The sequence below is a fragment of the Musa acuminata genome, chromosome BXJ2-8 (assembly GCF_036884655.1).
Source record: "Musa acuminata AAA Group cultivar baxijiao chromosome BXJ2-8, Cavendish_Baxijiao_AAA, whole genome shotgun sequence".
NCBI classification, from domain to species: Eukaryota; Viridiplantae; Streptophyta; class Magnoliopsida; order Zingiberales; family Musaceae; genus Musa; species Musa acuminata.
In genome coordinates, this window is record NC_088345.1 from 1,442,913 (window position 1) to 1,453,990 (window position 11,078).

The 11,078-nt window shown below is 41.0% G+C and overlaps 2 protein-coding genes across 3 annotated transcripts; one reads left to right on the top strand and one right to left on the bottom strand.

Moving 5' to 3' along the window:
• Position 1: 1 nt before the first annotated feature.
• On the bottom strand, positions 2-2,437 carry LOC135618547 (protein RETICULATA-RELATED 3, chloroplastic-like). 2 transcript variants are annotated; one of them, XM_065119496.1, is made up of 2 exons: positions 1,259-2,437; positions 2-306 (listed from the first exon to the last, which is right to left on the bottom strand). In XM_065119496.1, the coding sequence occupies exons 1-2, from the start codon at positions 2,377-2,379 to the stop codon at positions 282-284; spliced, it is 1,146 nt and encodes a 381-aa protein (XP_064975568.1). In that variant the 5' UTR covers positions 2,380-2,437; the 3' UTR covers positions 2-281. The 2 variants fall into 2 exon arrangements, with proteins under 2 accessions (XP_064975568.1, XP_064975569.1); XM_065119497.1 differs by having other exon boundaries at positions 2-341.
• Positions 2,438-5,951: 3,514 nt separating this feature from the next.
• Positions 5,952-10,536, top strand: LOC135618550 (calcium-dependent protein kinase 2-like). Its single transcript, XM_065119498.1, has 8 exons — positions 5,952-6,743; positions 7,753-7,896; positions 7,981-8,133; positions 8,861-8,976; positions 9,423-9,590; positions 9,707-9,834; positions 9,965-10,064; positions 10,216-10,536. Exons 1-8 carry the CDS (start codon positions 6,074-6,076, stop codon positions 10,306-10,308), a joined length of 1,572 nt encoding a protein of 523 aa, XP_064975570.1. The 5' UTR covers positions 5,952-6,073; the 3' UTR covers positions 10,309-10,536.
• Positions 10,537-11,078: the final 542 nt, after the last annotated feature.

Here is an 11,078-nt window from a genome sequence, read left to right on the forward strand (position 1 = left end):
TCCAAGGATAAAAAGAAGGGGTAGGTGTCATTTATAATGTAATACATGAAACAAATATTTAGCATGCCAATAACCATTCATCTACAAGAAGGTGACAAGAACTGCAAGGAAGATGTATGTATGTGTTTGGAATGATTTTGAATACCTATATCCAGAGTCTTGAGCAGGTTGGAATGGTCTGTTTCTGTGGGCAACAGAGTGCTGAAGAGTCTGCTAGGACTAGTAGAAATGGTGGAAGAAAGGCCACAGAAACAATGTTGGGAAATTTGTCGATGAGAACATCACTTTGACGTTGTCGCATTAAGTCTGGCATAGGAAGACATCAAAATCTACATAGTGCACTGCAAATACGGGTAAATAGGAACCTCATAAAACTTCCAAGGAAAACATCACACTACAAATCAGTCAAGTTCTTTTCCAAGATATCACGATTTAATTGCTAGCGAATCAAAACCAATGTAGGAAAACTTTTGCGACTCCCATCAAGAAACTAAAATCTTTCTATCAGCATCCTGAAATTTTCAGCTAAGCACTTCAAGATGAACTCATGTAATAATCATTTCTATAGGGAAAGATAGATATTAAAGTCTATTGCATTGGTTAAGATGGATATAGCATTTGATGCAATGCAAGCAAACACATCTCTCAAATGCATTCCACAAGGTTATGGTCAATTCATTTGAATAAAATACGTCCACGATAATTTACTTCATGCTCTCAAAATCTGAGATACTTTCATCAATAATTAATTATGATGATAGAAAATATAACCCGCATATAAGGTGCAGTCTGCCACTGCTATTGAGATTTATCTACCAAGATACACATGTAAACATGTTCCAGAGCCTTCAAAACAGTAACAAAGCTACTGAACACATGTTAAGAGTCTACATGAAAATACACAGGTTCATCAGCAGATCCGATATCTTGTAAATTTTTTAGCTAATCATATAGCACATTGGCTGAAAGAAAACATCCACACATCATACACAACACCACTGTGGCTAAGTAGAAAATATGTAAGTGTCTTTGATCAAATTTTCCAGTTTAAACACACTATGAAGGTTTAGATTATAAAGAAGAGTGAAGTGGCTCAAAGTCTAATCTTGACTACTACAAAACCATCTCGTTAAGCAGTTCGCATTGCCACATTAACCTCAAGTCATGTTCCTCGCTACCCCAAGATCACTTCTTTGTTCCAACTTTGTGAAGACTAGCAAAGTAATGAAAACAACAAAGCCAAACACCATCTGCTTACTCGCTCTTTCGAAGCTCTCCATCACCATCCTCTGCGAATGGAGTAGCACTGTGGCTTGCCAATTTCTCCTTGATCTCTTCCTTCTGGTCCACGCTCCCTGCCGCCTTTTGCGACCCTGTCAACCTCGCAAGCATAACAAAAGACATCCCGCCGAGCACATTGTTCAAGCACCTCAGCACCACCACCGAAGCTTTGAAACCGGCGGACGGCAACGCCTTCTCCATCACAAACTCCACGCCGTTCAACGTCTGGTAGCGGAAATTACTGCTCAATCCCATGTGTATCGCCCACGTCAGAGCATTCAGCACCGTGGGAGGAGGCTTGTTCGGCGTCTCGAACTCGGGATCCATCTTCTTGCGCAGTGCGATCAACCCGTTCGAGATGGCGGTCCCCGCAAGGCCCGCGGCGAAGCCAACGGCGGCAAAGGTGGCGCCTTTGTAGACGAAGGTGCCGAGTCGGGAGAGGAGGGAGTAATGGCCGGGCTGGAACATGTGGCTGGTGGGACAGGCGGCGAAGATGCCGGGAAGGGCGGAGGAGGCGGCGGATGCGGAAGTGGGGGCGAGGAGGTACATGAGGACGAAGTTAACGATGGATCCCACGACCAGGGTGCAAAATACGAGGTCGAGCTCGTTGAGGCCAAAGTTGGGGCGCGAGGCCATGTCGCCGAGGACGCACGAAGTGACGCCGACGAGCTCCTCCATGAGGACCTTGAAGGGGAACTGGGGATCGGCATAAACCCTAGAACGCCACCCCTGGAGGAAGAGGCCAAGGGGGCCGCTAGGATCGGATGAGGCCGGCTCCCCGCGGTGGCGATCATCGTCAGGGGCGCCATCGCCGCCGCTTCCGCCACGGCCGTTATCACCGGGGCCATTGGGTGGGATCGAGGATCCGCCACCGGATAGCACGGCGGAGTCGGGGGAGGTTAGGCTTTGCGAGAGGCTAGGGTTTGCGGAGCGGGGAAGGAGGAGCCGGAGGGAGAGGGAAGGGAAAGGGCGGGAAGAGGAAGGGGGCGAGAAGGAAGGGAGGTGATCGTGATGGGTTCCTCCAGGGAAGCGGCAGATCCCGGCACGGTTTGGGAGCGAGGAGAGGCGGAACTGCGGGGCGGCGGTGGCGGTAACCATGGTGGCGTAGTTCCCAGGCGAGAGAGAGAGAGTGTGAGGGGATTCTTAAGCAACGACGAACACTGTTCTGGTCCTCGATCGATTCGCTGATTTTAAGAGCACAGAAAACAGATCGATGAACGAATGAAACGAAAAGTGATGCGACCGAGCGAATGAATACATACGTTTCATACTCGTACATGTGAGAGACACTTGCTGTTTCCTGTAAGCGAGTATATACGGACGGAGAAGCCGCCACTACGCGGACTTTTTGAAGTTCCCCGTCCAAGTCGGACTTCGTTTACCCGATCTGTCCTTTAGGGCATCGCAGTGATGGATGGTTTTGGTGTGACATCATTAGTAATTATGTTTCCTCGAAAGGGGTATTTGGGGGACCAAATATGGGATTTAGAGGATTCTTTTCTTATAAGGGTTTTGTTTGATTTAGAAATTCTAATTTCTCTCTTAGAATGTTAGGAAGAATCATTACAAAATGCAAAAAGCTTGGAATTATCAATCGAATTTATCATATAGAAATTGGGAATTACACTTCCAAAAGGAGCTTTACATTTCCATGGAGTATTTGTCTTTGTAAATTTCAACATAGCATACATGTTCCTCCAAATATAAATACAAAATACCCTAAAATACTCATAATGTTCTCATAATTTTTAAAAATACACTAATCTGAATTAGAATTTTAACTATTTGTTCAATTGACATATATTATTATAAGAATTTACATGCAACTTTCTTTAATTTTACATGAATATATAAATGAATAAATATGAAAATTACTAACTTGGAATGATATCTATGCTAATTATATAATTTATAAAACATCGAATGTCTGAGATGAGACAACAAGGGTCTATTGCGTAGAAAGAAACAGTATTAACGACACAATCTTAAGTTCTACAGAATAACGAAGGATGATGATATTAGATTATGTGGTACTTTATAATTAGATAAGATGTATAATTGAATTAATTAAATTTTGATGATCACGAATAGAAAAGAAATTCATATTATAATAAGAATCATTGGGAATGTCACAGATGGAAAAAACTTTTCTAATAATTTATTTTAGACTCTCTACTCTCGTCTATAAATAGATAAAACCTCTAAGGATTAGACGATACATTTCATAAAGGACACAGTTGAAAGATTATAATTTCTCTCTAACTTTTCTAAACTATCAATGGTCATATGAAAAGATAAGAAAATAAGAGAATGAGAGTCTAGTTTTACTTACATCGACAGTAATTTTTTGAATTAAAAATGATGCCTAAATCACATAAAGATCACTATATCATAAAAATTGATATAATATTATTTGATTATAATTATGAGATTTTGAGCCCATGGCTCTATCTTCAGTGGATGATTGCAGAGGGGTGGATTTTGTCCTACACAATAATAATAATTACGTCCACTAATAACAAATTGGAATCCCATATATTAAAATATAATTTTAATTTTTTAAATAATATATATATAATAATAATAATAATAATAATTTAATTTAATTTAATCTAATCAAACCAAAATTTTAATTCAATTCGTCCTATATTATTAAAAAGTTTATATCATAAATATCATTCTAAGCAATCAACCGCACACCAATTTGGACCATCTGCAGTGGGGAAAACCATCAAACTGCGACGGTTTCGTCACCCATGGTTTGTGTACCCGCACACATGTCTTCCTCTTCCAATGGTCTGAGACGAAGTCCCACAAGGCCGCACATCCCCATCTAATTAAAAGCAGCGACACAAGACATCAGAATCAGTGTGCTCTCCGTTGGCCGATGAATAACCACCAACTTCTTCATGCTATTTATGCCCCCAATCTCACCTTTATCTTCGTCTCATCGCCTCCAGCTCAAACTCAGATCTCGACATGGCTTCCCTTGTTCTCATCCTGGCGGAGCTCCTGCGGCCGGAAAAGGCCAAGCTGCTCACCGCCGCCGCCAACTGCCCGCCCAGCACTCGCTTTTCTCGTGATGTCGTTGCTGCTGCTGCTGGTGCTGCCGCCGGGAGAGGAAGGAGCGACAGGTGCAGAAGGACGAGATCGTCTTCTGAGATCGACAGCAGCGTCGATGCGTTCGAGGAGGATCCCACCGAGGCGAAGGTCTCCGTGGAATCCATTTGGTTTTAGACTTCTTGTTCCGAGTGACGGTGGCTGTAAATGGTGGTTGGTGTCTTTGATTTTTGAGTGTCGTGTAGCTCTTTGAATCCATCGCTCGATGAACAGCTTGTGGACCTGTAAAAATTAGATGGATGTGTTTATATCATTTTCAAGTCCTTTCAGATTCTGAATTCGTGATGATTTTGGGCCATTGTGACGTTCGTGATGCACTTATTATTATTATTATCTAATAAGAGAGAGATCAAAAATCAAATCGCCCGTCCATATTCCAGCACCATCCACGTGGCAGCAGTAAGCGATTATCCACGTGGCAGTGGTAAGTGATTCGGGATGATCGTCTGTCCTCGTACTATTAGACGTCGTATAAGTCGATGTCACATATTGTAGAGTCACTCCAGAAAATTTGAAACGATGTCATACGGTATGATTCGTACAAGTCAATCGACACTTGCACGTAAGGTATAAGTCATCCTCCTTTTGAGTTGATTGTCATTAAAGGATTATATAAAAACTAATCCTCTGTTCAACGAGAGAGGACTTCGTATATTCAAATTACTTTTATTCTATTCAATTATAACTTAAACTTCGGAGAAATCGAGTCGGGAAGTTTCTCTCTCGATCTTAATCTAAATACAGAGGCTAGTTACGAAAAAACATGAAACGAGACCCATAACTTGACCCGACTTGATGCTCACTTCCACCACTCAAGTTTCCATATGAACAACTTTATGCATTCAGGATCGGATCGAGCTACGCTTGACAATGGCATAAAGGTACATAAAAATAGCATCCACTGTTACTCATGTTTTCCCATCATCCTTTCTCTCTTCAGTGACCTTTTTCTTGGAGATTAATCCTGAGGGTGATTTCATTGTAGAAATTAAAGATCAATTAGATCAATTGACCGAGATGTGTGTCAATGCAATTATAAATATAAATATAAATATATCATCCCCTCTCATATATATCATCTGCCTAATTCCAAGATTAAGCAGATTTGTTAGGAGAAAATAATTCGCTTCACATTTATGCAGTACATTAATATCATTAAACTCGAAATTTCGACATCTTGAAAATCTTATAAAAATAAATAAATATTATTTTTTTATATAACAAACATAAATTAACCCAAGCGATTCAGTGGGCTATTATCGACATTTTCATACGGGATTCCAATAGGATACTTATCGTCTACGTTTAGTACTCGCAGTTCTGCCACGTGTTGGTTCCCCGCCAATTTCTCTACGTATCATATAAAGAAGACACTAATCATCTACGTATAAATCCCGATTTCTTGGCGCCAAAAATACGAAGAAAACGAGGGAGAAGATAAGAGCGAAAGCATAATAGTCAAAGGACGGTTGGTTCCCGCCAATTTCTCTACGCCTCTACTCCCCCTTCTCCAACTCATTCCCTCTCCCTCTTCCCATCCAAACCCCAAACTCTCCCTCCTACCACCAATATCCACTCTGTCCTCCTCCTCCCTTCCTCTATCATGCGACCGCCTCCTCGTCCCTTGTAGCCGATCACCTCCTCCTCCTCTTCCTCCTCCTCCTCCTCCGTCATGGGCAACTGCTTCACCAAGGAGGACGCCGACTCCGCCTCACCCGATGCCGCCGCTGCTGCCGATTCAACCGCGGGCTCTGATCCCATTGACGCCGCCCCCATCCAGAACGCTCCCATCTCCACCGCCACCTGCACCTCGCCGCCCAAGCCGGCCGCCATCGGCCCCGTGCTCGGCCGCCCGATGGAGGACGTCGGCGCCACCTACTCCCTCGGCAAGGAGCTGGGGCGAGGCCAGTTCGGCGTCACCCATCTCTGCACCCACAAGGCCACCGACGAGAAGCTGGCTTGCAAGACCATCGCCAAGCGGAAGCTCGCCAACAAGGAAGACATCGAGGACGTGAGGAGGGAGGTCCAGATCATGTACCACCTGGCGGGGCAGCCCAACATCGTCGAGCTGAAGGGGGCCTACGAGGACAAGCAGTCGGTGCACCTCGTGATGGAGCTGTGCGCCGGCGGGGAGCTCTTCGATCGGGTCATCGCGAGGGGCCACTACACGGAGCGGGCGGCGGCGTCGCTGCTGAGGACGATCGTGGAGATCGTGCACACGTGCCATTCCATGGGGGTGATGCACAGAGACCTCAAGCCGGAGAATTTCCTGCTGCTGAACAAGGACGAGGACGCGCCTCTCAAGGCCACCGACTTCGGGCTCTCGGTCTTCTTCAAGCAAGGTTTACTTTCTCCATCCTCTTCCTCTCTTCCTTCTTGTTCTAGCTACTATTTCTGTGGTGATTCAATGAAACTCTGCTATGCATCTGCACGAAACAAGGCAAATTCTGCTATAAGAATAGCTAAACCTTCTAAATTGCTTTCCATTTGAATGGTGTAATAGCCACCACTAGAAAAGGAATTGAAGCTAAGCATAGACATGAATCCATATGCAACTCCAGCAGCTTTCTGAGATTCTTCAAATTCGACTATGTTTGCAACATACAGTGTGATCTACACTATGTTGTCTTTAAACAGTTAATGCTCATCTTCTCCAACACTTTCACCCATCTAATCCTCATGGACTACAAGCAAGCACCGAAACTTTAATCTTGCCTGCTCCTCTCTGTACACGGATCTGAATGTGATGTTACAATATTGAACAGTTCAATCACTTCTACCGAGTCTTCTGCATCTTTGTTCATCACTTCTGTGGCCTCTAAACAGTTTTACTGTCTACAGATTATCATGAAATTTATTTGCCATTGACATACTGCTATCTTTTCCGGATTTTTTTTTGTTTAACCTTAATTTAATGCTGTAAATTTCACTAAACCTGTAGCAATTAGCATAGGGAATGATGTTATCACCTACTGCCATAGCATGTCAATTCAAGTTCATAGAGCATGTGTTCTCTTACCATGATTTCTCCCATAGAAAGGAAGATAACATAAAAGACCTCTTCCCTGATCTGCAGTAAATGCCTTCTCCAGACTGATATCATATTACCATTTACAGATAAAGCCTACAAAATATTTAGGTGGCCTTTGCTCCAACTGAACAAATAATAGTCCAGCAAATGAAGCATGTTTATATCAAAACGAGTTTGATACTATTAATGCATTAAGAAATTCTGTACTCTTGCATTTTTGGGAGGAATTGTCTTTAGTGTTTTGCTTATGCAGCATTTAATCTTATCTGGTTCGCATGTCATCTATAGCTAACAACTTAATTAAAATCTGTCCAAAACAGGTGAGGTATTTAGAGACATAGTTGGCAGTGCATTTTACATAGCACCTGAAGTCCTCAAGCGAGCATATGGGCCAGAAGCTGATATTTGGAGTATAGGGGTGATGCTCTACATTTTCCTCTGTGGAGTTCCTCCATTTTGGGCTGGTAATTTTCTTTTATGCAACTTTTTACGGTTTATACTCCCTAAATTGTGAGAATGAAGGGTAAAACTAATATTAATTCCAACAGAATCTGAACAAGGGATCTTCAATGCAATTCTACAAGGACAGATCGACTTCACAAGTGATCCATGGCCTAACATTTCACCTGGTGCCAAGGATCTTGTCAGAAAGATGCTGAAGTTAGATCCCAGACAGAGGCTAACAGCATTCGAAGTTCTCAGTAAGATTTATTTTCATCTCAATGGCATATTTTGTAACTTACCAGCATCAATAGATTATTTTTTGCTCGACGAGGACTTGATCTAGGTCAACTTTGGTGCTGTGCCCTAATTAAGCATACTTCAGTTGTGAATCAATCTGCAAGAGTAGGTTTCATTTATTTTCATATGCATAGCAGAACATTTCTCAGAGTTTTCTGCTTTTCATGATAGGATTTCTAGGCTTCATTTGTCATAGTAATAGGCACTGATGCATGTTTAAGATTTTTAGTTATGTTTCTTCCTAGCTTTGCTGGTGCAGATTGTAATGGTACTGTTTGCAATTGCATTGCATAAATCAAATTTTGATTATTGTAAAAAAGACTAATTAGTTAGCTGCAAATCTTGGAGTAAAAAAATTTATCCAAAGAGAAAAAAAATGTATCCATATTTCAATCAGACATGTTCTGATCACTAGGCAAAGGCCAAATTGGTAGTCAACATAGTATTTACTTGTTCTTGACAAAATCAAGGCAGACTTAATTTCGAAGACAGAGAACATTCATTTCTTATTATTCTTTTCTATTCCTTTTGAGGGGTGGACAAAATGCCATATAAGTTATATCCAGAGTCTCATACCACAAGTATAGTCTCTTGCTATGTTTTTGAATACACAGCTTCTTTCCTTGGATATCTTGATGATAATAAATACTGCAGATAGTTCTCATCTAATTATGACTTACAATTCAGACCATCCATGGATCAAAGAAGATGGAGAAGCACCTGATACGCCACTTGACAATGCTGTTCTCAACAGACTGAAACAGTTCAGAGCAATGAACCAGTTTAAGAAAGCTGCTTTAAGGGTAAACTTCTTGCTTTCCTGTTGACATATTGCATCAACTCAAGGTCCACAGAATTTGCTATATGATTGACTAGTATTGCTTAGTGAAACAATTCAAGGATCACTAGTGGAGATGGAATCATACCACACCTCACCTTTTTCTTTTAGAAATTAGAACCACAGGTAATTCATTGACCTGGATGTGATACTAATTAACTTTATGGTCTGGATTCAAGTTTAACAACAAAACATAGTAATTAGCCGGATATCGCACAAGATTTTCTTTTATTTTGAGCATGAAAGCTTAAAAAGAAATCATCTTTTCATTCTAAAAGAAAATCTTTTTCAAGGAAAAACAATTAGAAAGCTGTTGGGTCACTTTTTGGAAGAAGAAAGGCATTCATCAGTCACAAGGGTCTAGTTGTGATCTTTTAATGCATTTTTATTACTAAATTTAAATATCTGCAGGTAATAGCAGGATGCTTATCAGAGGAGGAGATCAGAGGCCTGAAGGAAATGTTCAAGAATATGGATTCTGACAATAGTGGAACCATAACTCTTGAAGAACTGAAACAAGGTCTTGCTAAGCAAGGAACAAAGCTATCGGAGTATGAAGTCAAGCAGCTAATGGAAGCTGTATGTTCTATATGCATTCAAATCTTTCTAGATAATTCAATCAATGTAGAAGGAAAGAGCCTAACTGTTGCACTAACTCTTTGGTTCTATAACAATATAATAACTTCTTAACACAGGCTGACGCAGATGGGAATGGAACTATCGATTATGAGGAGTTCATTACAGCAACGGTGCACATGAACAGAATGGATAGAGAAGAGCATCTATATACAGCATTCCAGTACTTTGATAAGGACAACAGTGGGTAAGTTTTGACCACACTGAGAATTCCATACAACTTATCACATGCCATGAGCATTGCTAATGTTGGATGATAGATCAAACAATTTGATGACCTTATCAATTTCTGATTAGTTTTATTTATTCTTCTTTAGATATATTACAATGGAAGAACTTGAGCAAGCTCTGAAAGAGAAGGGGCTATACGATGAAAAGGAAATCAAGGACATAATATCTGAAGCCGATGTGGATAATGTAAGTAGAAAGAGACCATGCAACAGCATGAATCAGCATATTACTAGATAATTAATGTAGAGCTCAGAGGCCTAGCCAATTTGTATATGAATAGCTGTTTGAAGAAACAAAACTAACACGATCTTTTTTCCTGCTCTCTTGCAATATACAGGATGGAAGGATAAATTATGATGAGTTTGCGGCCATGATGAGAAAAGGGAACCCGGAGCCAAATCCAAAAAAGAGAAGAGATGTGGTTCTTTAACCATATACAGAGAAGAGGAATGAGAGGAACAGTGTTGTATCCAATATTTTGGCATGCTGGAGAAATCATTCATAAGATTGTAAGCTAATCAAGAGAGGACAAAAGAACCTGAACAGCTTCATAGTGAATTATATTCATAATCTTCATGTACAAAATCTTGCTTGTGGGGATCAAGTTAGGTGGAGAAAATCTCAAACATCTTGATGGCTTTTGAAGGTGTCAGCTTTTCTGAAGTCCATGATAGAAATAAGCAATCTCATGTGAGCTAATCCCTACAATAGATTAATTGATTTAGAGAATTTGCAAAGTGAATAGTGTGTAAACCTCCAGCAGCTGCAAATGGATCTTATAAACATACATGAATGCATTTTTTTTTGAACAAGCTGAAGGTGTTGTTAACCTGAATAAAATCCTTCCTCATTGGCAGAGTATGGTGGAAAATAATCTATTGAGAACCTCACTGTTCAAATGATATGGGATAACGAAAAAAAGGGGGTGTCCAATGCACAAGGCTCCTGTCAATGCAGAGTCTGGGGAGGGTCAATGTACATAGCTTTATTTTTAAATATTTAAAGAGGAAAAAATGATATGGGATGTGAAATATAAATAACATTGACAGCAGAAATGGTAGAACATGAAGTTTAGCTTCCTTTTGCAGTGGATATATGAAATGGTTTTGCACTCCATGCTGAAATGATGACAACTATATTTGGCATCCTTAATTCTGTAGTAATACTTATCAAACTGTGGATTGAGAGTGAGAAATAATC

What these genes read in the sequence shown, in the direction of transcription:
- LOC135618550 (XM_065119498.1), top strand. Translation starts at nt 6,074, where the DNA reads ATGGGCAACTGCTTCACCAAGGAGGACGCCGACTCCGCCTCACCCGAT. An exon ending in AGTTCCTCCATTTTGGGCTG is followed by an intron (nt 7,897 to 7,980) that starts GTAATTTTCTTT and finishes TAATTCCAACAG; the next exon opens with AATCTGAACAAGGGATCTTC. An exon ending in TTAAGAAAGCTGCTTTAAGG is followed by an intron (nt 8,977 to 9,422) that starts GTAAACTTCTTG and finishes AAATATCTGCAG; the next exon opens with GTAATAGCAGGATGCTTATC.
- LOC135618547 (XM_065119496.1), bottom strand. Translation starts at nt 2,379, where the DNA reads ATGGTTACCGCCACCGCCGCCCCGCAGTTCCGCCTCTCCTCGCTCCCA. An exon ending in GGAGAGCTTCGAAAGAGCGA is followed by an intron (nt 307 to 1,258) that starts GTAAGCAGATGG and finishes TTCCTATGCCAG; the next exon opens with ACTTAATGCGACAACGTCAA.